The sequence below is a fragment of the Semicossyphus pulcher genome, unplaced genomic scaffold (assembly GCF_022749685.1).
Source record: "Semicossyphus pulcher isolate SPU_LCO1_2020_fin unplaced genomic scaffold, fSemPul1.0.p SCAF_4, whole genome shotgun sequence".
Taxonomy (NCBI): domain Eukaryota; kingdom Metazoa; phylum Chordata; class Actinopteri; order Labriformes; family Labridae; genus Semicossyphus; species Semicossyphus pulcher.
In genome coordinates this window covers 22883265-22911062 of record NW_027211715.1, presented here as the reverse complement: position 1 = coordinate 22911062, position 27798 = coordinate 22883265, and the positions used below count along the sequence as shown (strand labels likewise).

At 45.6% G+C, this 27798-nt stretch overlaps 1 protein-coding gene across 1 annotated transcript in view; it reads right to left on the bottom strand.

Annotated features, from left to right (window-relative positions):
• Nucleotides 1-27798, bottom strand: part of nr5a2 (nuclear receptor subfamily 5, group A, member 2) — a 66199-nt gene that overhangs the window by 7158 nt on the left and 31243 nt on the right. The window contains exons 5-6 of the mRNA XM_069679410.1: nt 21250-21369; nt 16676-16823 (exon numbers count right to left, since the gene is read on the bottom strand). Of these exons, the coding sequence (XP_069535511.1) occupies nt 16676-16823; nt 21250-21369 (268 nt within the window). The remainder of the gene's footprint in view (nt 1-16675; nt 16824-21249; nt 21370-27798) is intronic.

Below are 27798 nucleotides of genomic sequence, written 5' to 3'. Positions count from 1 at the left end.
AGGCGGGAATTAAGGGCTCGGCTCTTCCAATAGGCGCTTTCACAGGCGTTTATACGAGCCTATCAAAGCCGAAGCTTCCTTTTACTACGGTGGCGGTGTTTCAAAGAGCGAGTAGTTGAACCCATGTCCAGGCCAATCCTCTTTATTGCACCCTACTGGATTGTTATCAGTTCAACACTATCCGCTGCTACTTTATTCATTATTAGTCTCCCTCGCAGCTTTGGCTCCAATCAGAGACGGGGGCGGTGAGAGGAGAGAACCCAATAACCTTTGACTCTGGGTGGGTTGATGGGACAGAGTGTGGCCTAAGGACTGCCTACAATAAGCAACATGTAAAGCTACGTGTTCACTTGGAGAATGTGTATGTGCGTTTGTGTATGAGTGTTAAAAAACAGGGCAATCAAAGCAAATAAGGTTCACAGGGCAGGGGGCAATGGCCACATGGTCAACGGTATCACTTAGTAGGCTACTATCTGAGTTATGGTGCATTGCCCTGATATATAAGCTAGGCTTTGCATTGGAGAAAAAAAACAACCTCTTTTACCTCTCGTGTTACCCTTACACCACCATTAAGTCATGAGGTACACACACACTACTGCACACACTCCTCTTCTCAGCTCCCATCAATACTCTGCTGACAGAATTTCACGTGGAAGTGTGTATGTTTTTTTTTCCCTCTCCAGGAGCCCTCTGCTTCCCCATTAGAGTATTTCAGTCCTCATCTATCTGTGCTTGCCAGCAAACAAGTTTCCCTGCTCCCTGGAGCTCGCAGCTTCCTTGTTTTCCTCCAAGTCCCATTTGGGGAATTCCCTTCCTCGGATATGATGCCTCCACGTTAGAGGCGAGTATAAAAAAAAAACGGGGGGTAAAACTGGGGATGTACGCTCCTTAACATTTAATGGGGCTTCTTTGGGACTTGATACACCAAAGGCTAACGGGATAACTAGCATCATAACCATCCTATCACAGGATACAAGAGGAGCATGTAAAGCTCGATAGGGTTCTATTGTCGGTTTTATCAGCTGTATTTTGATCTCCTGTGAACTACAGACTGAGGCCGCTACATGCTGCAAAACGCCAACGTTTCGGGGTTAAGCAGGGGAGGCAAAAAGACCCATTCATTCTGATGTCAGAAAGTCGAGGGGGTCGAGGTTTCAGATGGCGACCATGGTTGGAGCATATTGGTGCCCTTAGGCTACACAATGGGGGTGTAAAGGTAAACATTGAAGAGCATCATCAGTCTTTTTAATTCTGTTTTCTGAGTCTCAATACACCTCGTTTTATTGTGACTTATTGACTTATGACTTATTGTTTTTTCTAATTTAACCAAGGCCTCATTACGCACTGAACAGTGACCCTTCATCTCAAAGCAGTGACCCTTTATTCCATCACCATACAGTTACATACGGCGCCTTCATGCCCTCAAGCTAACATAGAGCCGATGTCCAGAGGCCAAATATTCTCTGCGCTAACAATGCATAATATCAGCTGTCCCGTGGATCCCTGCTCTGGAAACAGGCCACCAATGGGGACCGGCAATTGTCAGCGTGTCAGAATAAAGCATGAAGGCTCAATTTTATCAACCCCCTCCCCTTTAAGTCACTCAGGGGGGCAAACGCCATGCAGCTGTGAAAGAGAATTAAGCAGGCGCGATCCAGTTGGGGATATATTAAGTCAAATCTAAACCTCCGCTGACAACATCGCTATTGTTGTTAAGCTAAACAGGTAGCGGCTGGTTCAGTTCTGTCGCCCAAGGACGGGTTGGAGGGCTCGGCGGGGCGATGGAGAGAGGTTGAGAGACGTTGAGAGGAAGGGAAAAGTGCCTTAGGTCCGATAAAATAAACAAGAGGAAAATGCGCTCCGAGCGGGAAAAAGACAAGCCCTTCTCATTGCCTATGCTGGCTGGAAGGTGCGGGGGATTTATCCTAAGGTAAAGGGGAAAACAAATTTACATCCTGTAGCAGTTTGTCCTGTCCACGTGGTATTATGGACTATGAGGGCTTTAATAAATGGGCACAGGCAGGGAAGATAATATTAATGTTAGAGGGATAGATACTTTTAATTACTTTAACATAATGGTGATGGTGATAGTCATTTATATTAGTCTTATAATTGATTAGTTGATCACCACTTAAAGCTCCTGTGAGGAGTTTTTTGCTGGTTATGAAACCGACTGAAATTAATTCTGATTACCCTCTATGAGCTACAAAAGCAAACCAAACCATCAGCCCATCAGCGACAATTTATTCTTATTATTATTATTATTATTTCTTATTTCTATATAGTTATTTTTGATGCCTGAAACTGCTGGTGGTGTCAGAAGAAGGGATTAACTGCACGCTGACTTTGTTTACATTTTCCGGGGCAGAATTGAAAGTGAGTGATACATGTGACTGTTAAAGAAAGCAGGATGAGATTTGTTGTTAAAAAAAAACACTTAAGCATTTACAGGACAAAATCAGCAAAGAGATAAGAGGTTTGTCCACAGGGGGCGCCAAAATCAACACAAACTAAAAGTTCGGAGGAGCTTTGAATAAGCATTAAAAATGTAAATGATTGATTAAAATCTCAAGCAACATATTTTCTGGTTCCAGCCTCTCGCATGTCACGATTGGCGGTGTGTTCCTCTGCTTTTTATGTGCACAAATATCTTGTGGTTGGACAAGACATTTAAGGATGCAAATTTGGGCTAAGCAATTAACCAGTTAGCTTAAGTAGTCAAAAAACTAGCTGGATAATAAAATGATCTTGCAACCCTAATGAGCAACAACTAAGGCTGCACAGTTGGATATGGTTGGAGATAACCCAGTGAGCTGACAGTGTTTTACCTCAAAACACTTAAAATAGTTGTTTTTTAATGATTTGAATGATTTTTTTAATTTCCTGCTGTTCCTTTCTGACGAGCTGCGGACTCCTTTCAACAGGGGAGGGGAGAAAAAAATCGCATTGTCTCAGCATTATGAAAATCCATTTGCCAGAGGGAGACTGAGAGACTTGAATCAGCAATGAACCTGGTGCTTAGCCCTACGTGGTCCCTCTAGTCCTCCCCCACTACGTCTTTTCGCCCCCTCCCCGAGTCCCCCTGGAGGCAGAGCCAAATGCCTTTCAATGAGCCGACCTCGGACGGCGCGGTGCACCCACAGGTCCCCGCTCCCTCACCTTCCTCGTGCTGTCTGGATAGTACGGACAGTTAACCCACCTACACAGCTCCCAGTCATGTCGCTATACGCAGCTAACGATAATAACACTTGACTGACAGGCTCAAATCTACTGAACAACCCAATTGAAAAGTCACTATCGGGTAGTGAAATGGAAAATATTCTAATGAATTAGAAATCAATTTGTTTGTACCTGTGAGCTCACTCTTCTAGCCTTACTTTCACTTTATCCGTACCTGTCAGCAACAGTAGAACCAGGCCCAGCGTATAATATGCGTGTGTGTGTCGCTGCTGTGCGTGTGAACCTCGTTTATATTCAGTGCACTTTTGCACCCCGTGGCTAATTACACACAGGGTTTGTTTGGTGGTGGAGGGAGGGCGTTAGGAGTGGAGGGGCATGTCAACCTTTCTTGTTTATGATAAAGTGACAGAAAATCATTGGGGGGTCAAGTACCCCCCTCCAACCCTCCGCTGCCCCAAAAACTCCTGCAGCAGTACAGAAGGTGCCTGGTGTGGGAAGCCTCCCCTTTAATGAGACCATTAAAGGGCCCGTCTCCCCGTCAATAGATTTCTCTCATTCTTTCTCTGACAAATTTGAATTAATAATTCAGTGCCAAGCGCCTGGGGATGTATATTTTCAGCATGAAGGACAGTTAATCCATAGCGTCATTTCTCCCCCCCTCGCTCTCTCTTGCTTCTGCACTCTCGTTTTACATCTACCCCTCTCTCTCTCTCTCTCTCTCCTTCGTTCTTATTTGATGATGGAAGCCAGCAGGTAGCGTGCGGACCAAAGAAAGGCTGCGCAGCATGTTTTCCACACTTTGTTCTCTGTGTGATTTTCGTCCCCTTGTCATGTGACAAGTGGAGTCAACTCAAGTGCAAATTGGGGTTTAATTTATTCCAAAAGTATTGGATGGCAGTGGCGGCTCTCTCCTTCTCCTCGGGGCTAATGTAAGATGACATGTTTGCACACTGCCTCTCAGAGCTGGACCTGATTTCGGAGAACTTGGGTTTAACTGGATGTTTTCGCTGCGCCAAATGTGAGCGCTGTCAAACGCACAATGCACGGAAATTAGAGGAAATATGTAATTCTGAGGAGAAACCACAAAGACGCCTGCTGTGGAGTGTTGTCTGTGGTCGTGGGTGTCTATTTGTGTTCTGCAACCACTTTGGTTGGAGAGTTTAACCAATTTTATTGGAGGAATTTGCGGAGACACAATGGGGCTTTTTGAGAATGTGCTCTTGTGTCTTTCATTACATATTTGGCACAATTTTAGCTGTAAGATTAACACTTTGATACCTCCAATACAACTGTGTATGAACACAAGAATCAACCTTTTGTGGACTTCTATGTCTGTGCAAATCTTTTCTGATGTTGATAACATATTTATGCCCCTTTATCTCTGCCGACAGCTGTAAGGCTTTATGTCAGGCTGCAGTATTTCCTGTCCATGTGTCGGACAAAAACTTCTCATCACTAAAGAATTTACAGGCTCACGATGTAATGCATACAGGAGCTACAGTATGGATATCAGTGGCAGGTGGCACTAAAGTAATGCTTTAAAGGCAGTTTGCACAGGCCAAGACTTGCGTGACAAATGTCCGCCACTGCCCAGAGATGTTCCTTTCCTTTACATAGATTTATTTTCTGATGATATATGTGTGTACTGCAGGATTGTGCGTGCACTCTCTTCTTGTTAGCTCCATGACCCTCAGTTTTAACATTTGCCAGCAGCAGTTTTAAAGCTTCCAATGCGCATGCTGTTGTTTTTTCAACACGCGGAATAGCTATTCTCAACAAGTGTGTGCCTTTGTGTGTAAGACAGTGGACTTACAAGGCTTTGTTGCTTAAAATATCCTTCAGGACAAGAAAGAAGAGACAAGAAAGGAGCTGTGGAGGTTCAAGAGTTGGGGTCACAGAGTGGGTGGGGGCTAGAGAGAAAGAGAGAGAGGGAGGGAGAACAAGAGAGAGCCAGCCAGAGCACCTGTTGGATCATCTGTGCTTCAAAACGTTTAATCACTGTCTCTGGTTACGCACACACACACGCCACAGCTTACACACACACACACACATCACCTTAAAGCTCCGCTGTTCTCCGCCCTGCCAGAAGTATCTTGTAACCACATTGTCCCAAAGACACGCACACACACACACACACAGGAGCTCAAAGAGCAAAGGGACGAGGGTGTATAATCTTATAGCAGCCACCTGACTACCATATAGCTTACCACCACCATAGTTTGAACACATGCCTCTGCACTGTACACATTCACACAGGAACACAATGGCTGGCGGTCCGCATGCCGTGCAGTCCTGTGATACCAGCGTGCTCCATTTGTGATACTCGGGCGGCAGGCGACAGGAGGGGATTATTTTTACTTCTACTCTAATCGTCAGCGTTTTCCATGTGTAGCTTCACATGCTTTCAAGGGTATACTCATTTTTTAAACAACAACAAAGTGAGGAGTTTTAATAGCTTAGTGCGTCTTGCTCCACCATTAAATCTCTTGAGTTCATCCCACGCCTTTGCCTTTACATTTTCCGTATAGTAATGATTGTCCAATGAGTAACGCTAATGACACATCATGAGCTTTAGCGGCCATAAACACCTTGTCATAAAGATTCATCTTTGCTGCTTAAACAACAGCACCAGCACTAACAATGCAGCTACTACTAAGGCATCGATTGAAAGAGTTACGGACTGTCATTTACATTTACAACTTCACAAATGATTGACAGGGCGGGTGTGTAAAACGGGGGGTCTGATCTGATTGCGTTTATGAATGTTTGACCTGTAAAACACTGAGGGGGCCGCATCGCCACACTTTGGCTCGACCCTCAGGTAGTAGATATGAGTTGTGAGTGTGAGCGAGGGTTTTCCTTGAATGCAATAGAGCAAGAAAAAAAAAAAGCACCCAAGACAGAGTGATCACGGGTTGAGCAGCGAGCTCCGCGGGGAGGGTTGCGTAACTCTTTGCTGCCGTTTGTACGGAATGTGTAAGTAAGGTCGAGGCAGGCGCGCTGATCAATACGCTGCATGACTGTTGCAGTTGTTCTTTCCCTGCTGTCATCAACGCGGCCAACCGCACACACAAACACACACACACACACGGTCCTCATGTTGCAGCTCTGTTGTAAATCAGGAGCTTGTGAGTGAAACATTGACGCTTCTTGATTCAGCTCAGATTTGTTATCAGTTTACAGTGCTGTCAAGATTATGCCGTTAGAGTTAAGAGACTACTGTCTGCCTCAACCGAACTTTACAACGGTTTGAATCCAGGAACGGTGAGGTTACACGATGTTGAATAAAAAGTATGTACGCCAATTATTAAGCTGGGGTATAGATAATCTCCAGTCAACAAACGATTCAAATGAAGAGTGGGATTTTCTGCAGCGCTCCAATGTATGCACAATTTGTTCTCCGAGTCTGTTTTTCCTCGACTAATGTGAGCCTGTTCTCCGCAGGGCCCCGGGTAGCCCAGACCTGTCCTCCCTACCCCAAACAGACATCCCTCAGCCTTTAATTGGAGAGGAGTAGCAACCTAGCTCGTGCAGCACTGGGACCCGAGCGGCGGCCACTGAGAATGCATTAGCATTAGCATTGCAGCGGACCGACCTGTACATAATGATAACCTCAAGCTCTGGCCATTGGGAGCAGCCCCTGTGTACACACACACACACACACACACACACACATAAATGCACACACACACACACTCCCTGCCATGTACATGTAGTCACGTAAACAAGCAAGCGTAATGCAGCCCCAGCAGTGGGCTGCTCGAAGATTGAGGGAGGAGGGGGGAGAAAAAAATCAGTTGCCGCCGTCCGGGTGAAAAGTGTGTGTAATGAACTTCAGTTCCATTGATCGGGACTGAGAGTACAGGACCGGGGGCTGTTTGTCCCAGAAGGGCTGCCGTACCGCTGCTCAGTAGCCCCTCATAAATGTTTGAGAAGCCTTAGCTGCTCTGGATCCACGCTACCTGGGTTACAACACATACAGGTCCAGGTTGATGCGCATGATGGATGCCTGGTGGGTGGTGGTGGTCGAGCGGATCGATCGTTATTTAGCTTGATGTCATTTAGGCGTTGTACTGTGTGTGTTTTGTTTGTGGCGGAGAATTGAAAGTTTTCAAAAAGAGGCGAGAAAAATGCAGATGTTTGGCACGTATTTGTGGGAAAAACTCTCCAGCACTTCCCTTCCTGTCTAACATCCACGTTCGATACTCTGTCGAGGCACAGAGGCTGAAATCTGTAAGCATAGTCTAATTTGTTTGCCGAGCTCTACCCTCCAGTGCTCTACCCCTGAGCTCTTAGGCCCTCAACTGGCCCCCGGAAGCCCCTATATGCTGCACACATGATTGATATTACTGCAGATATCACTTAGAAAACACCTGATGTTCCGGGCGGACCGTACGCACCTCCTTTTGACTGCTAAGTACCAGCTGGCGGGAGGTCCTCTGCGTTATGCAGTCGGTAATAAAAGTTGAACATTGATTTTCTGTAGCAGCTTGTAACTGTTAATGTTGAGACATCAATAGCCAAAGCAAAGCGCTGGTGCCTTAATAGGAGGCCGAGAATGTGGAGGGCGCGAGCAGAGGCTGACTCTAAATCACAGAATCTATCCCTGCCGATCGATAGGACAGTAACTGCAAGTGTCCCTCTGCTTTCCTAATGTTTTATAATAAACTGACAGGCTGTAATAAGGCCAAAGGAGAGGGAGAATGAGAGGGAGGGAGGGAGGGAGGATGGAGGGCAACAGTTTCTCCATAGCTTGCCCGTCTTAAATCACCCCACATGGGAGTGCAGGAGAGGAGCAGAGGAGGAGGTGGAAGGGAGGAAAGGTTTTTTTCTGGAGTAGAAAAACTTTTACAGAGGCATTTGTCTGGTTGTACTCACTGCTCCGGTAGTTAGTGAGTGTATTGATGGAGGAGAGCCGAAGTTTAGGGGAAATGAGCTGTATTGCTTTGGCCGGGCAGTGAGTTAAAGTGTGTATTAAATCGTAGTGCCACCGTGCAGATGTCACCATACTCAAGCTGGAGTGCAGGACTTGGCTGCAGGTGTGTCGACTGTTACTGGGCAAACTCAGAAAGAGATTACTTCTCTTAGTGCACTTCTGGTGAATCGTGAGAGTATCGGCTACTCAAACAAAATAATGATACTCTTTTTTTGTTTGCTTATCATGAAGATCTCGTTATTAGACGTAATTATCTTCTTCTTTGGTTCCATCTTGATACACTTGGTGGTTCGGTGCTTTACGACAGCAGGAACTCCTTTTGAGGAACTCTGCTTTTCGATAGCAGGAACCAGGGTCTAAATTTAGTTCCGGGGTAATTGATTTACCCCCTGAAAAGTCCCTGCTCAGAGGGGTAGTACTTTCCAAAGGTCCAGGAACTTTCAGGCCTGGGCCTGCAGTGCTTGTCGTTTCTGATTGGTCGAGTACTCGCAGCGTTTTATTTCACCCGCCATGTTTAACAGACTGCAGCTGAAAGCTCACAGTTATCATCGTGCTGTCGATATTTCGGGCGTTTTGAATCCGCTTTGCTTCTTGCGCTTGTCTCCTTTCCAGTGTGGATTCAATGAATCCATTTTGCACTGCAATAAAGCACGATCAAAAACAGCTGTTGAATCTCCTCCATGCCAACAGGCTAACTGTAGTGTTGCACAGATGATGATACCAGCCTGTTTGTCACGTTTTATGCCGTCGTCTTTATTGTATGGCCTTCATCTTCTTCTTACCGCCACCTACTGGACTGGTGGTGTAGTGCAGTTACTTTTACTGCTTATACGTCATTGGCTTGATTTGCATAATCTTCCCGGGACTTTAGGCGGCTATGGAAACCCAACTACAATGGGCCACAGGAACCATTTAGTTCCTTGAAGAGAAGTTCCTGGAACTAAAAGTTCCTCGAAAAGCACCGTTGCATTTTCTTATCAAATGAAAGGACTTAGGACTCTCTATCTATCAGATTGAAATGATGTGGCTTTTTTTTTGCCTTATCACTTATTTATCAAGTGTTTAATAACGGGGGCCTGTAAACCTACTAATCCCCATTTGAACAACCCCTCCCTATTATGTTGCTTTACTCTCTAATCGCTGGCCTTGTTTGAAACCAGATAAAGAACAGCGTCCACATAATCACCACGTAAATCCTTGTAAGAATGAGATAAGATTTGAAAGAGAAGAAAAGTAGGCAAGCTTGAGCTGTAAATTGGAGAGATACTTTGGAGATAATCTGCGAGATGTCGAAATCCATCAGGAAACTGTAACGTATCTCAGGCGAGATGTAAGGCTGAGGCTAAAGGGGGGGGAGTCAGGTCAAGGGTGAGGGCCAGTAATCCTCAATAATTCCACCTCCACCACAACTCACCGCAACTGCTGCTTGATGACAACAGCCTGCAATAGTGGCAGGTAATAGTGGCGGGCTGGAGACCTGGAGCTTTTATTGCTTGATAAAGTCTGAAAGCCTTTTAGGCAGCCTCATTACATGGAATTCCCTACAAAGTGGCGGCCGGCGTCGGGAGCCGACTGCACACCATGTTAGATTTCTTAGGCTAAAATTGACAGAAAATAGGCGACAGTATTAGGTTCATTGCTTTAGGGCACACTCCCACCTGCTCCTGATGAGATGAAAGAAAAGACAAGAAAAGTCAGGACACTCAAACATGATTAGCTGGGTTCGGCTCTCCCGGTGGGGGCAGAAGTTTTTTGTTTGTTTCCTATGTCGCAGCGATGCCTGACGGGAGCTGATGCTGGTAAAAAGATTTGTTTGAAAGATGCGAGTCCAATACTTTCCAATCAGCACGTGTTTGCCGAGCACTCCACCAAGTTTGGCGACAGAAAAGCACTCGATGCGGCCGCCCTGTGCGTGGATTGCACTTTATGAACCCTTACACATACATTTATAGTCTTAGCCCCACTGCAATCACCGCTACTGTATTTTCCATTACTGCTGCCATTGCACCAATCCAGTCACTGAGTGTGTAATTTGTGCGACACACAAATATTTATCAGGTGGAGGGTCTGCATGCCTGTACACACACACCACCCACACACACCCACACACACCCACGAACCCTCTTCTGCAAGGGTTGATGCAATGTTGTCACAACTAGTCCAAAACCTGTTCCTACAAACATATTGTAGATCACTCGCTCTCAACTGCTCTCGCCTCAGGACCCACCACCACCACCTTCTTAATGACAAATGACGACAGATTTTTTTAACCACTCAAATATATTTAATGAAAAATAGTGCAGATTGGAACTGAGACCGAACGAAACATCACAAGATGTCTACATCACAAAAGACAACAGTATAATAGTCAACCAAAGTGGTGGCAGTGCTTAAGAGGAAAATATTCCCTTTAGAGAAATAAGCTAAAAACTGCTGTCAGGCTCATCAAGTTTCAAGAATGTAACTGTAGCTGGGATTACCCAATCAGTGAGTACATGGAGTGTGACTAAACTACACTACAACTACACGCACGTCACAGGAAACTCATGTCTTTCAAAATTAAAGCACAGCATAGACTTTTTTTTTTCCAAGCACACATCCGCGACCCACTGAAAACAGCTCTTTTGGTTCCCGATCCACCAGTTGAAAGCCAAGGTTGTAGATAACCACGTTTAGGTGTTGTGTAGTCATGGCCTGTACAGTATTTGTACATGTGGTTTGTCCCATTGCCCACACCTGTCCTCACAGTCCAGGTTAACTTGATTCGCATACATTTCGTCACTTTAACTTTCTGCTTCTTAAGCAACACTCAAACTTCTGGTAAATGCGTGTTTTACTGGCTGATCCTGACGGTTCCTGGTCCCTTAACTGAGAGCATGAAAAGACTCCATGTTGAGTCAAGGCTTTCCCGTAGACCGGGGCATGACAACCAACACGCTAACTTTACCTTCACGTACTGTATTGATCAGGTCAAAGGTACGCATGATGAATCCATTCTGTTGACTTACAGCACAACACAAAGCAAGCAGCACAAAAAAAAGAGGGGAAAAGTCCCTTTTATGTTCCTTTTAATGAAGCTGTAAACAGTTGTTCCGGTTATATGCTCAAGAATTTGCCGCCTTCGTGCTCTCTATGGGTGTAAATATTGAACCGTCGCTGCCTTTTGATGTAAATCAATCCCCGACCGAATTCTAAATGATTCGGTTCGTTTCCGGAAATGAATATTTGCCAGGCTTTATGGGGTGCGGAGGGGGAGGGGGGGCGGTGTGCATGAATTAGCCAGCTCCCTAGCTCGCTGGTCAGGGATCAGGGCATTGATTCTGAGCAGCCTCGGCTGTTGCTTAATTAGGACGTACCTGTCTGGGAATTATGTCTTTTTTCCTCTCATTGTGTGGAGAGACTAATATGATAGAGAAAGAGAGAGAGAGAGAGAATGCTCGGCTCCTGTATCAAGGTTAATCACGTTTCTTGTGTTTGTGTTGTTGTCAGCAGATTGGTGTCTGACCTCGCGGTGCACAAAAAGTCTGCCTTCAGTCGGTAGCAGGCTGAACGTGCCAATGAGAGACGCATCCCTGCACACGTGGCCCGAACACAGAAAAAAAGACGTCTATTTAGAGCCTGTTGAAATATTGCCAGCGCTCTAATATACTTTTTCATCATTTCAAAAAGTACAAATGGAGGCTTAACAAAATGAGCGGAGTTAAGATGTTTTACGGAAGACAATGGGGTGCAGGAAAAGTTGAGGAAGAGAGGAAAGAGAGATAAATGGCGAATCCGATGTGGACGAAGACGAACGAGGAGCGATCGAGGCAGATGTGAGGATGGAGTTGTGATAGATCGAGGCATATGAAGACGGATGAGGAAAAAAAGGGAGAGAAAGGGCCGAGCGATGAGAGGAGAGACAATGCAGAGGGGCTGGATGGATCGTGAGGGATGGGGGCGGGCGGGATGGATAGGTGGGTGTCTCTAAACTCCAGCCTCAGAGCCTGACTAATCACTGGACAGACAGCTAAAGTGGTGCTGAGGCAGCTCTTGAATCACGGGCTGTCTCTGTTCCTTATGAATGGACAACACTGATTTCTGATCACTGAGCTAGAATAATGAAGAGCCGACATTACTTATATTTAAATCCACATAAGGGGGAAACACTCCGCACTCCACGCTCCACATTTTATCATCTTCTCACAGGCTTTGTTCCTCCTAAAGGCTTCAATATGAGAGCGTTATTTAGGGCTCTGTCCACAAATCTGCTCCCTCCGCTGGGAGCATTTACCACCCCGCGCTGGTCTGGCAGCTACTCTGGTTTTCCTCTCGGCTGACGAGGACTGGCAGCGGCTGTCTCACCCAATTACACCGGAGGGGGGCCTGACCTGCAGAGCTGGGTTAACTGGTTGTTGGCTGAACACTCTCTGACCTCTGTCGCTGCAGAAAGCAAAGTGTGTGTGTGTGTGTGCGGTGACGTGAGTCAGGCAAACATCTGTTTGATTTTTGGTGAAAGCTGTGAAACATCTCATGGGTTTTTTTCCCCTCATTGATAGATACATTCTTTTGGTGTGTAAGCAGGTTTAAGCAGCGCATTCTCTCCTCTATAAATTCACACCAGGCTAGTAAAAACTCACTTTTTTACTAAGCATATAAAGTGAAATATAATTCCCCCTAAAGTGAAACAGAAGAAAGTCTTTGTCTTTACTTCCCTCAGCCTGAATTTGAACTTGTGACCCACTTCTCACCTCGGGGCTTTCGTGTCACCTGGTCGTATATAAAACAACCTGTCAGTCTTTCTATTAGGCCTGTAGGCCTTTTAAAGGAAATCAAAGAGCCATTAACAGTGTCCTGACACCACACCACAACTAGTAGTAATCCTTTACTGAACTCTGACCCACACAGCACTCACTCTCTCTCTCTCTCCGCCGTTTTGTGTGTCTCTTGCTCAACACCTCACACACGCAATCACTGCTCGAAGTCTTACAAACACTTAAAAGATCAATGACCTCAGAGTGATAATCTCCTCCTTAATAGAGGCTCAAAGCCTTCACTACAGACAGGCAACGAGTGACAGGGGACAAGAGAAGAGAGAGACGGAGAGAAATGATAAGAATAAAGGAATGAAGTAAGGAATGTCTAACCCTGAGAACAAACGCACACACAGATCAGGACAAGTGTCTTCCCTCAGCTGGAGTGACATCTATATCCCTGTCTGTATCGACATCTGGCCTAACTAAGAGCTCCTCTGGCAGAGAGGAGGTGACTGATTGTACAGCCACGGGAAGAGAGGGAGAGAATGGAGGGAGAAAACTGAAGACACAAACAGAATGATGGGCGACGAAAAGAGGAAGAAGTACAAACTGCTGGTACTGGTAATGCTATTAGTGCAGTCATAGTATAAGCAATACACGTTAATGATTGTTATGCAACAGTCAGCTCCGACCAAGTGATCTGATTGGATCGTAAACAACATCACCGGGACTTTTCACTCTGTGTATCACTCCGCCTCAGCCAGGTGTTCTGAATATTGTTAATTAACTTTACAGCAGACCGTGTGTGTCTACATTGATCACGCTGGTACCTCTGAATCACACAGCAGACTCTTATTTCACTGGTTGATAAATTAAGACAGATAAATGTACATGATAAAAAACAGCTGATCTGTGGTCACCTGTAGAGACAAGCTGTGTCCCAATCCAGGGGCTGCAGCCTTCAAAGGAAGCGGTCTATGGAGGATGAGCCATCGTAGCCCGTGTTAAAGCCAAACTGAAATGAGGCGACCTGGTCTGGAATGCCACTCTTGTCGCCTAGCAACAGGCAGCTAGCATAACTAACGTCACGTAACCTATTATTTTAAAGATAATTCGTTTCAAGGGCCCTTTCGTTTTCTTACACGTGTAACGCTAGCATTGAAACCAAAAACTTTTATATTTTAAAGTGTATTCCTCGTCCGCGTAAGAGTCCGCCATCTCCTTTGAAGGTTGGGCCGCGAAGGATGCACACAATGGATCCTTCCTGGCCTGGGAAAAGGAGGACGCATTTGTCGCCCGCATCTGGAGGAGCCTTCAAATTGGGACAGCCTTTGTCGCGCCGCTGTGACGCAATCGACCTTCAGATACGGCCTTCGAAGGCTGCAGCCCCTGGATTGGGACACAGGTACGGAGTGCAGGAGAATGTTTGGGGTTGCCTGGCAACAACAGTCCAGTTTCAATTAAGTTGTGGAACTAGTTGAGTTGGTGGAGCAAAAAATAATCAGTTGTTGATTGTTACTTTTTATTACTATTTGCCGCTGTTGTATAAAAGCAATATCACACTCGAGGTGGTGATGTTGTATCAGCACTGCTGTGATTATCTGTGGCCGAATCACAGCCGTGATGATATTCAGTACAACACTCCCTCTCATGTGATATCGCTTTGTCACCAAGCATCACTTTAATGTTGCTGACCTCAAAGCTTTATATGAAGTCTCACCAGATGTTGGATAATAGCGAACGTGACCAACGAGCCTTCCGATTAAGGGACTGGCGCTAGATTGGTTCCTAGATATTTTGAAGCTCGTGGCCGCTGATCAAGCCGCTGTATTTTACGATTTAAGAGTGAGAAGCTGTTGAAATATGAGGCAAAGCTTCGGTTTATGAGCGGTTGGAGCAGCAGTAGCTGTAGTGACAGTGGTAGTACTGTTTCCACAGACATATTCAAGCTGTGTAGCTCTAACAGTGAATAAGGCAACACCGTCCGCTTAATCACGCCTGTGTAATACACACTGGTTTTATAAGCTAACACTGAGGTTACATTGACCCGTGTGAGAGATACAATAAAGCGATTAAAGAGGGAAGTCTGATCTTCCTGCTTTCATGCCTCATTTCACTACAATCCTGATTAATTAAAAGCAGCTGTGTGAGCACGCACACACACATGAACACACACCTGCTTTCTCATTTCCACACATTATGCACTTTCCCTCAGGTAAATGTATGCATCACACACACACACGCCTCAGTTCAGCTGTGTGTCATATTAATCAGATCAATCTTAACTCTCCTGGCTTTACATTACTCACCCCCCTCCTCATCCCTCCTTCCCCACCCACCCCTCCTCCTCCTCTTCCTCCAACGCTGATCCCCTCAGCCGGCTCTACGGCGTCTGTGTCGGGGCTTCTTTTTGCGGGAGGCCCCGGCACGCCGTAGAACAGGCACTGCCGGGGGCGATACACATCCCTCAGGTGAGCCTTTCATTATGGATGATGTTTCTGCCAAATTATTTAGACCCTGAGCCCCGGCATCACCCCCAACACATAAAAACACAAGCAAACACACACGCGCACTCGGACGTACACACTCCGAAACCCCTTTGCACTCCTCCCTCTTTCTTCGCTGAACATTAATCCTGCCTGATCACCTCTGCGTGTGTGTGTGCGTGCGTGTTTTCCTTGCTATTCATTAGTCCCTCTTTCTTTGTTTAGAGGAGGTAAACAAGTGAAAGTGTGACCCTCGTGGATTTCAGATGGATGGAGGGAGCGGCAGCAGATAAGGTAAATATTCATCATCTTGTATGAATGCCACTGTTGCTATCAGAGCCATAGAGAGGCCAGGTTAGTACGGATCTACCTTAACATCAGTGGCGTCAGTTTTGTAGGGTGGGGAAGTTGATTTGACGTGTGTGTGTGTGTGTGTGTGTGTGTGTGTGTGTGTTCCTCTGAGGCCGTTTGTTGCACACTTGTTAGGAAAGAGCCAGAGATGACAGTCTCCTGGCAATGTCTGACCTCGGCTTAGAGAGCAGCTTTGGGATCTGAACACACACACACACATCGGCGCACCCCTTCTCCGTCCCTTAACTCATTCGGCTACTTATCCTCCACCTCCCTCTCTTCCCAAATCCCATGCTCACGCCTCTCCACCTTCCCAGCCTCGGCTCCCTCCCTCCCGCCTGTCCATCCCAAATCCTTCCCCATACTCCCTCCGACTCCATCCTCCATTTCATCCTTTCCTTCCTCTCCTCTTCCTTCCTCAGTTGATCTCCATCCTCTACATCTCCCTCCTTTCCGACCTGCTAAAGCTCAGTCAGAGAGGGAAAAAAAAATCCCCTATGAACTGCTTTAAAAAACATCATTCCGATTCCCATCCTGCTCCCTACTTTCAGCTCTCCATCCTCACTGTTTTTCACCCAGCCGGCTCGCCTTTCGGCTGTTAGCAAACCGCAGATACACATAGTTGTGCTTTCTCCCACTTCACTGTTGGACTATTCCTCCCCTCTTTCCTTCCTCCACTTTCTCTTTTGTCACTTCCTTCCTCCCCTCCCACCTCCTCTCCTCTCCTCTCCTCTTCCTTCCTCTCCCTTCTTCCTTCCCCTATAGATCTTTTAGCGGGACCAGGAACCTTTATTGCCCTCCCCCCCACTTCCTTCCTCTCTTATCCTTCCTGCTTCTCTCTTTCACGTGTGAAGCCTCATTTTAAGGGCGCAGGAACAATTTGTTGTTGCTCAATTTGTTCCTCGGATCCGGAAAACTTTAGAGACCCCTATTCCCTCTTTTACACCCCTTTAAATCCTCCCACTTCAGGGCTCTTGGAGACTCACCCAGGCTGAACAGGACCAGGAACTTGAGGCAGACGAACTCCCGTTGGTCCAGCTGCAGGGACCGTAGCTTGACCACCAGCTCCTGGGCGTGGCTCAACAGGTTGTTGAGGGTGGCTCCCGCCTGGGAAGCGATGACTGCGTAGTCCACCTGGAATAAGCAGGGAGAGGATGTAAGGAGATTTTCCACATTACAGTGAGTCAGATGGATTTAAAGCACAAAAACAAATGCTCTCTTTTTCCAGTTTGAGGGTTTTTCAGCCAACGAAACCTAAATGTTGAAAGAAATGATTGACAGCCCTACAACACATGACCGTTCTGAGCTTCATCTTATGTTTTTTTAATCCAGTACCTGCCCTCTCACCCTCTCAACACAGAGTCAAACATTTTGGTCTGTCTGTCAGAGTGTGAGACACTGGCGGCTGCAGGCTGTAGCTTTCTGCAGTTTAACAGTTTTTTCATGACAACATGCTGCAGGCGTTCGGAGGGAGCACGGGAGTTCACCTCCGACTGACTGGACCTGCCAGATTTGACTCTTCGCTCTGCTCTCTGTTATACAGCAAAGCAAAAACATGCTGAGACAGGACAAAAACAATATAGATTGATAGATAGATTTCCTATAAACCCATCTTTCTTGGGTGGTACGGACGAACGCTCGCACTCCTTTTTCAGGTGCACCTCATATCTGCAGCCGCAGCACATTTGTCTGGGAGGCAAGTCCTTACCTGCCACTCAAAGTAAGCAGGACCATATTAAATTTTTATATTTATTGACAATTCATTACCATAATTGACTGTGGTCGGGTTTCCAGGGGAAGGTAGATGTCGGCGTGCGCAGTTCCTAAAGCTCAGGGAGGAAGAGGGTCCCTGTGAGGCCCCATTTGCAATTAAAAACACCCGTGGATTTGAAATTTATTTATCGTGTAAATAGAATGATTGGAGCCGGTTTTTCATCCGTCTGAAGTCGGGCAGGGTCAAAGACACAATACAGCAGGCTTTTCCTTCCCCTCTCATGTCTCCTTCCCTCCTTCTCTTTCTTTTCTCCTTTACTACACCACTCCGAATTCATCTTTAACTCCTTTGTCCCTCCCTCTCTCCCTGCTTCCCACCCTCGAGACGGTAAAGAGTTATGACTCGGTGAGCCGCAGACACTGCCCCCCTTCCAAGGTGTCAATCAATTTACATAAAATCAACTGTGCATGAAATAACTTCATTGAAGGATTGGACTGTTGATGGTGATGCCTAGGGTTATTGCCTTCCAGCCTTAAGTAAAAGCGAGAGGGAAAAAGCGCTATAATGTCACTATAGCAGACTTAGCACTAACCCCGGTGACCTGCGTATCAGTCAATCAATCAATACTACTTTATTATCCCTCCTGCAGAGACATCGGGAGTAAATATATGAATAAACCTTCAAATCTCAACCCATCATGAATACGATGGACAATCTTAGCAGAGCATTAAAGATAAATAAAGAAGGTGAGATCGGTGTGCGAGCGGAGGATGGGGAAGGAGAAGGTACCTCGTTTGAAAGGAACAAAACGCCTGTTTCTGCATCTCTGCATCATTTGAATTTCATGTCCACCAGAAGCGCTGCGCTTTCAAAATATCAGGATTTTCACACCGAAGAGCGGCTGCCAAGCTGCGAGGCCTTGCTTAATCATTCAACACATCGGTCCAATCGTTGTCATTTCATGTTTGCACACATTTGTTACAAGTTACACTGTGTTTGATCCTGTGACAGGATAAAGAACAAGCGCCCTCTCTCTTAACCAAAAGCACTCATGGTCATTTCTCGCTGCTGTTGGTGACATGACGACGCGCAGCACTTCAAAGAGAGACAGAAAATAAGACAAAGACAGAAATTAAGAAGCGAGGAGCGTGAAGACGGGAAGAAGCCAGAAAGTGAGTGACGCGCGACAACGGTAAATCTGCTGGTACTAAAGATTTGTTTTCAAAGGTCGGTGTGAGTGCAGCGCGCGACAGACGGGAGCAAAGGAGAGGCTTAACTCAAAGCAAAAAGGGAGAGATATATGTGCACATGATCATGTGAAAAAATCTTCTATCCTGAGGTCAGATATTTCAAAATTCTGTCGATGTAGGGACACCACAAACTTTATCAACTAAAACTTCTTTTATTACATCAAAGGTGTGATCTGCTTTATCCAATCATCATCAAGAAAGTTTTTATAACAGTAACATATAAGTAACATTTATATTCCTTGTTATGAATGTTAAGAAGGTCCGGTAACTGCGAAACTCCTAGTCAGTTGTTCATAAAAGCACAGGTAACGGTTCATAAGTGCATCGTTAACTGCTACAAGATGCATAATAAAGTATGTATAACCTACTAAAGCAACTAAAAGAGCTTCATAAAGCTAACCTAAGATAATTAAATAAATGTGTTAAAATGTTATTTTAAACACTTATGCTTATAAATATTTCTAATCTAACAATAAGCATTTATTGATACTATTCATAAGACAATTACTGTAAAATACGGTGACGAGACGCATTTTTTTTCATCTAAAAAGTGGGCTGCGTCCTATATACCGGTGCGACCAATATAAAATGCAGAGAGGTATGTTATTGTTTTACGGAATTTTACTCAGACGATGACGCTATCCGGTTGTTAAGTGGTGACGTCACATCTCCGCCTTAAACTGTTTCTGTGTCCGAGCCGCTACAATGTCTCCTATTAACAATATGCCGCAGTGCTGTTTTGTGTTTTCCTCGCTGTTTTAAGCTAACTTGATTGTTGCTAACGCTTCGTCACGGACGTGCACTGCCATGATCGCCATTGCAGCCGCAACCCTCGCAACAATCAACCGCAGGCTGTCAGCTACCGCTAACTACAGCACCGGTAGCTAGCAGGATTGCAAACTCGACACGGGGAAAACAGATGGTTGGCTGTAATTTGTGTGTGTTTTAAATGAAAATAAGTTGAAATAGTGTTGAAATAACTTGTATACACGTTTTTATTAATAAATAGCTATAGAAAACCTTTTTCCCTCTGGAATACCCACATAAACAGACTGCGTCTTATATTCCGCTGCGACTTATATTATGGATTTTACGGTAATGGCTATAACAAAGACGCCAATGTAAAGCGTTATAATTGAAATAGGGAACATACTGATTCATGCATTTTGTCACTGGGCCTGTAAGAGACTGTCAATGTGTAGAAATTTAGAGGTCAAAATGCTCGGATTCAGCAGAAAACAGTCGAGGACCTGAAATATAACAACAAATGACGACATAACATCTGTCATGGATCAGATCTGACATTTTCTCCCTGCTTGTTTCATCCTGACCCAAAACTCCTCCACCCTTATCTTCACATTCATCCAGCTCTCATAAAATCCCATTCACTATTATGACGAGCATGTTGTAAGAACTAACTTATTAGCACATTACAGAGCACTGAGTCCGATGCACAGCGCAGTACATCGGCCCGAACAGTCATTATGTGATTGGTTGTGTGAGTGTGTGTGTGTAACATATGCTTCAGGTGATGCTGCTGCTGTGTTTTAAATATCCCTGGTGTTATCGCTGCGCTGTCACCCCTGGCCAGGCAGAGAATAATAGGAAATAATGAACTGTTTCAGAGCCTCACACACACACACACACACACACACACACATTTCCCTATTGCCCCCCGCCCCAACACCAGCTGTTCATTAACCAAAGTATGCAAACGAAACCGCCGTCCTGTGCCTCCCCTGATTATCAGCTCCTCCTCCTTACAGCTCTGGTCCCTTCAAACTGCCTCATCATCTCCTTTTTTCTCCCTCCTTGTCCCCTTACATCCTCCTTTTCCTCTCCTTCTCCTTCCTTCTCTGCTGTTGCCTCTTTGCCTCCTTACTTCCTTCTCCTTTATCTTTTCTCTCCTTTCATTTTCTTCCCTTCACTCTCATCTTTATCCCCTCTTCTCTTCTTGACCATCAATTTCTATCCTCATTCTATACCCATGCTCTATTTCTGTACTGCTCCCGCTCTCCACCACCTGTTACCCCAGTACTTCTCCTTCTCTTGAGCTCCTCCTCCCTTTTCTCTCATTTTTTCTCTTCTTTTATTCACTTTGTCATCACCTTCCTTCTGCATTTCCAGCCTTAGCAGTTTCATGCTTTTGTGTGAGCGTGAGCGTATGCTGCTGCATACTCTTTAATCACTATTTTAAAGGTTGTTTTGTGTGTGCATATAGCAGAAACTAAATCCTAGTATCCTGATGCAAAGTATCACACTTAGCCACATCCTTTTTTGCCCCCACTCCCTACCCTGCAGCATGCATAACTTCATGCTTCATGTATTCGCAGGCGGAGCGTGCACTGAGAAAAAAAATGCAAAATTGATTATCCTGGTGACATTAGTTTATATCTATAAGCATAATCTATTTTTAATGAAGCGGTGACTCCTGTGTGGCTCGGGGATCAATACGGCTTTAAGGCAAATGTTGAGGAGGTGCTGCAGACTCCCTCGAGGAGCGAGAGATGCATGTTTGACAGGAGGAGGGGGGGAAAAAAAGGAAAGAGTGGAGGAAGCTGCGCGTGTTTTCCTGGGTGGGGCTCAAGCAACTCACCTGCTGGCCGGTGACCAATAGGATGGAGCCCTCCTTGGCGTGCATCACCTGCCGGAAGACGTGGTCGAGGATGAGGAGTTCGCTCCAGCAGTTCTGCAGCAGCTTCATCTGATCGTCCACCTGAGGAGAGATGAACACATCGGGTCAGTTGCTTGACCTTTCTGCGCCTACAGAGCTTCAACAACAGGCCACGCTGGCGTTAATGTCACTTCAGGTGCATCAGGGGCATGTAGAAGATAAACTGGGGTTTGTGGCATCCCTGAGTTGCATGCAGTAATTGAGTCTCCCACCCAAACGTTGAGGCACTGCATCAGTCAGTATCATAGCAGCTGTTTGCAGAGTAATCTCACACACAAGTCAATCAGTTGCACATGTTTTTCATCCCTACACAAAGCTAAACAGTCCCCTGTACACACTCTGAAGCTTTCTCATGTGAACCTCTCCACACTCCGTTAAGCACTTTGCTACGTGCCTCACGCAACAATGTTGCCAGGTTTATCTGTTTGCCCATTGCCAGCCGTCTCTGAGTGATTCCACACATGATAATGATTAAGTAGCGTTTTTTTCACCCCCCCTCCTGAATGCCAGCCGCCCGCTCCCAGGGACCCGCCAGGTGAGCTTGGGAAGCCGACGCAGGTCACTCGCTGGTTCCCTGCACCAAAACAACCCCCTCCATTGTAGCGGTTCGTCTCTTCCCAGGCCTGGCTGTGTTAATCATTACTGCACACGGCCAGACAAAAAAGGGCCACATTGAGAAGGAAGGAATGAGGAAAATGTATGAGAGGTTCTTTCTTTCTCCTCCCGTTCCCCCCCCTTTTTTTTTACCAACAAACATTGTGCTCTTTGTGGTATCATTGGGAATAATAAGGTTTTGTGGTGACGGTTACTTTGTTGCTCTGTGAGAACTGCCTGTGATGTTCATCGCCTGTGTCACTCGTAGGGAGAAGAATGTGGATCGATGTTCAAACCCACAGGTGCAGCATGAACACCGTCTTTTTGTGCGGTCTGGAGATGTACACAAATCTGTTGATCCTACAGTGGCCTTAAATTTGATGCCAACACCTCGTATTAAATGGCAGTGGTTGTGGACAAATCTGCGTGTTGCTTAAGATTGTTATGACTGACGATAAGGAGCTGGTGTCAAACACTGTCTGTTTAGCTTTAAGGCAGACTAAACAAGAGCTAGGCAATAATATTGAACTGGAAAAGCCAAATCACACTTGCACGACATGGACGCTTGGGCTGCCTGACTGTGGCTCTGATAAAGGTTACACATTAGTTTGATGCTGTATGAGAGCAGCATCACCCGCTTTGTTTCCTCATTTTGTATGCAAAAAAATAATATTACAAAAACAGAAACAGTTGGGACAGGAAGTACTTCGTCATCACCCGTCGTCTCATAAAAAGAGAATGCAAATTCATTGCTCAGTATCTTAAAGTAATAATCTTGAAGATTTTCATTCACATAAATGTCGGTTAAGTCACTTTCTATCACCGAATGAGGAAACACAATGGTGACTGAGCCTATGGCCCGCTGATGAAAGCCTTTGCATTTGCAGTATTACAGACTGGTGCTGTGTTTGAAATGCCATACTATACGAGCAGTACATACTGATTTGGCCAAAATGCAAACAAAAAAAGCAAAATGTGCAGTATGCCAAAAATGCCCGGATGTCGTACTGATTCTGAGAAAATCTCCAGTATGCATCGGACCAGTCTACCTCGCCTACTGTATCCCACAATGCAAAGCGCTGGAACGTCACAGCGGCAGTTGAAATGACGGACAGCAGCAGCATTCCAGCAGAAAGGGGCGCTATAGCTAAAGAAGCAGCGGTTATTATTTATTTCTGCCTGGTGTAGCATACTGCAAAATGAAGTTGAAAAGCTCCTCCATACTACATACTACCGCCAAAAGCAGTGTGCAGTATATAGCATGTAGTATGTAGTACTGCATTTCGAACACAGCCTGGGTGTCGGTGGCAACTTTCACGGAAAAAATCCCAACAACACCCAGCAGTGGTTGGTCTGCCAGAGAGGGTAGGCGGAGCTAAGCGGCTGCTTTTCCGGTCTCTGCAAGTGTTGTGAGTAAACAGTAATCTATTATGTCTGAACAAACAAAGAAAAGGTCGATGGCTACAGATACAACTTCAAAAATAAGTGAAAATCCAAAGAAAAAGAAACAAACTCGACGCTCAGATGAAGGCAAACAGTCTAAAAAGGAAACAAACAGTCAGCGAGGAAAATCAAGAGTTACAACCGGAGCCAACCGAGGACGTCACGCATGCGACACTGTCTGGATATCTGGGAAGTGTGCTCCCGCAATTACTGTTTATCAAAAAGATCCCAAAGTATCACATTTCTGAATGACTCACGTCTCCCACTTCTCTTTTATCAGTCACAGTCAGCTGACAAAGCACAACAAAGCTTCTGTGGCCTTTTCTAACACTTCTGACAGCACCATGGACTCTTTCTGTCTCCCTCCTCCTCCGTCTTCCTGTACATCTATTTTTCGTGGTCGCACACTGAAGGCGTCTCAAGCTTAAAATTCAAATGTCTCATTAAAACCATCAGACAGAGGAGGAGACGCAGAGCCCCAATCCTGCTCTCTGTGTTTCACCATCCACCATGCAGGCACGTGTATCGGTGTGCGTGTGTGTGTGTGAGGACGGACGGGTACATGTAAGGCCCCACGCTCTTCAAAGGACCCCCTCCCTGCATGTCAGCAGTGCTGGCAAGTGTCGGGGTCCTCATCAAAGGGCTGTCCTCACTCTGCCTGCCTGGAAGCTCTTCTCTGACAAGAGGCCCGGGTCATCAAAGGGGGAGGGGGGGGGTCGGCTCAGAAGGGGCGACGGCGGGTGATAGCAGCCGAGACACGGGGCTGGGGACACCCGCCTGGAAGAGGGAGACCGGTGACAGACAGACAGGCGTGAGGGCGGGTCGGTGGGTTGGGGTTCAGTCCGCTGACCTCTTTAAGTGCCGGCGACACGAGCTGTTTCCCTGACAAGCTCTTCCTTTGCTCTGTCGAACGAGCGCCTGATCTTACAAGATGTGCCGCATGCTCTCTCGGATAACACGAACTTTCTGACACGGAGTCAACGACAAGTCGTGAATATCGCCTCAAAAACGCAGCCACTGCAGTCAGTGAAGCTTTGGCTGACGGCCAGCGGCTGACAGCGTTTCTCAATCCGATTCATTCAAAGTCTGACGGGACAAAGTTCACATGAGCAGTCTGTTGAACTCAGCAGGAGCCATAACACGGAGTTTATTTAATCTTTCATTCTTATCTCACAAACACGGTCATGGAAAATACAGATAACACTCCTGGTTTCCAGCAATGTTGACTCAGAAGGAAGTGAATTTGTTGTGTTGTTGTTTCTTGAGAGTCTCTCACTTCCTTGTTTTGCTGCGTGATCACTGATAAAACTGATAAATGCTGGTGGAAGATCACTCAGTGGTAGTTAATGAGGATGGATGTCGCTTGTTTCAGATCAGTGCCAAAGAATATATCGGCCTATTTAATTTTGTAAATGACGGAGAAACGTCACTTAGTTTGAGATTATTTAGAGATATTAAAGGGATTCTTTTATTAGTTAATACATGCTTATGTACTAAACTGTATCTTTATGAATAGGAAGGAATCGATTATTACAGCTTTATTGTGTTAAAGAAAAGTACAACTCAGTGTGATTGAAGGCAGAAAATGGCTGACAAAGTTCAAACTCATTTGATTAGTTGAAAGAAATTCAATCGCTACACTAAAAACTTCCGAAATATAAATCTCTGTGAGTGAATTACCGGGAAGGTGAAGTAGAAACGTTTCCTCATTTTTAGGATAATATTGGATTTTTGCTCCGATTTTAATTTCCAGGATCAGCCGGCTCAAGGTCGGGAAATCTACTCGCAACAGAAGACACACAAACACCCCCTCCCCCACACACACACACACACGCTGAAGTTCAGTTCTTTTCATAACCTCATTTTGTTTGTCTTTGTGTGCTCACTGTAAGCGTGCAAAGCTGCTGATGAACATTCAGGCTTCTCAAACTACAGGTAAGTCTTTTTATTAAAAGACAAAAATAGTTCAGTGGCTAAAGGTGAGCCGGCTGGGACCTGACGTGAAAATGGCATCATCTTTTTATGGTTAAAGGCCGATAATATTGTGACTGAAATCTAAATTTACCATTTAAGTAACAACTTATAAATTCACAGCAGAATTTTCAGCCATAAAAGTTGAATAATTTTCTACTTCTTCTGTACGCATGTGCACAATCCCAACGCCTCCACCTGTCCTTGAATGGAGCAGACCTGGTAATAGGGATTTAGCTTGTGAGGTTAACGCTGATGCAGAAAACACACTCCCCAGAAATCACTTCAAACTGGCCTCAAAATCCACATTTAAGGCTACTTTTCAAGGTGTGATCTATTTAATATTTTAATATCATGACCGGTGTTTGGTTAAAAACTCCACGCAGGAACTTCTACTAGCAGCAGCCAGCGATGAAAAATACATATCCTCCAAGAAACCAATTTAACACCTTTATGATCGTTCAGGCGAGTGGGATCAATGCCAGGATCAATCGCTTAGCCCATAGCTTTTGTTCAAAACCACCGCCTAAGATTAATGGGATTTTCCAGAGAGAGAGAGAGAGAGAGGTAGAAAGAGAGAGCGAGCGCGGGTTAGAGGGGGAATGAAAGTGCCAGACAGGGAATGAGAGAATGAGAAAAGACTTGGGGGAAATTGAGAAAATAAAACACAGTGATTAAGCGCAGATATTCATTCCTCCATTTCTGGGCAAATGTAAATTAATTGGAAATCGAGCATTCAGACGCTCGCTGACAAAAGTAATGTTTATTCATAGCCCCCTGCTAAGAGCAGAGCAATTATCATGGTGTGTTGAGTCAAAACAGGCCAATGTAGTCGAATCCTTTCCCCCCTTTCTTGTGGCCGGGGTTTTTGGTCGAGTGCCACGAGCATTGTTAAGCTTCGTACGCTACGGCGGGCTTTAACGAGAGTACACAGCTGGATCTGATTTTAATAAGTAGTTCCATTTTTGATGTGGCCTAATGAACAGATTAATGGAATCTCCTTCTGTGGAGCCTTAATGAATGGAGAGAATCACGCTATTTTTTTAACACGGGGGGGAAAAACACACACACATACACACGCGCGCAGACGCAGGCCGTGAGTTTATCCGCCTCAAACGACTCCTACATAAACAATCGCTGTGCTTCCATCTTTCCGTCTCTCCATGCTGGACGGGAATCAATGCCGTCTCGGAGTACTACAGGTGAGGTTTGAAGCCGACATCAATGCCGGTGCGTCTCTAGCAGCCGTCCTTTGGTGCAGTCCTGTCTTGGCATCTGTTCGCCTTGAGCCAAACAGGCCCTGTATTCACCTGGGAACCGGCATTAATTCACCTAGAAGAGCGCCTGTTGTTCTCAGAGTGTCGCGAACACTTAATTATGCCGTGCTGTTCCAGTTTAGTTTGGTAATTTAATTGAAAAGAGTCTCAGTGTGGGGTTTCATCACCAACAATAGGATTTAGTTCAACTAATTGGTCATAGATGTATCTGAAAATCACGGAGCAGTTGGAGTGGTCCTGTGCAGGCAAGATGCAACCTGCTGACCTGAGATCAGATCTAACTATCAGGCTGTTTTTTAACTCTTCTTATTTTCTTAACAAAGACCAAAGGGAGGCAAAACAAGCCACCACTGACTTTGTATCTTGTTTTAAATGAAGCAGCAAATGCTTCTGCAGATCCTCTCTGGCAGCCATAACTCTCAAAAGCCACAAATAGAGTTACACGCATCAGAAAGAAACAACAGAGTGAGTGACAAAATCCCCGGGATGTCCCAGCTATGTGACCTGCTGGGTGGGGGAGAGGGTGACCGTGTTCCAAACTATGTCCTGCTCCGCACACACTGCAGAGGTGCATGAGAGTAAAGAGTATTATCCCACACCTAACTTCCCCCCAAAACAGCTCGTTTTAGGCCTCGACTGGACGGCTGGCGGGTGATAAGAATGCTGGGAAAATGAGCAGGTGGCTAGTCGAGAGTGAGGGGGGGCTGAAGAGAGGAATGATAATACTTGAGATAATATACTGAGCAAGTAGCTTCTGTTAAAGGGAGTTTGTCAGCCAGGAGACAAGGTTGAAGATTAAGATGTTTGTTTGTGACCTGACAGCGTCGCTGACTTTTCAGATACAGGTTCAGGTCGGTTAAGGTACAACTGGCACACGAACTTGAGGGTACAGTGACTAGAAATAATGGACGAATTTGTATGTGAGAAAATACAGCAACTGGATCTTATCATGTGTTTTACTGACGTTAAAGAGGGGGTATTATGCTGTCGCACATTTAAGACATATATATAATGTTACAATGTTGGATGTCCAGACTGAACGTGGGTGAAGTTTCAGATCTGTAGGTAAAAGTATGTTGGTGTAATACCCAGGCTTCTCACCTCAGTCTGCAGGCTGCTGTGAACGCCAGGTTTCACACATTTTTTTCTACACGCTGCACTTTGTGACTTCAAAGGGAGCTGGCCA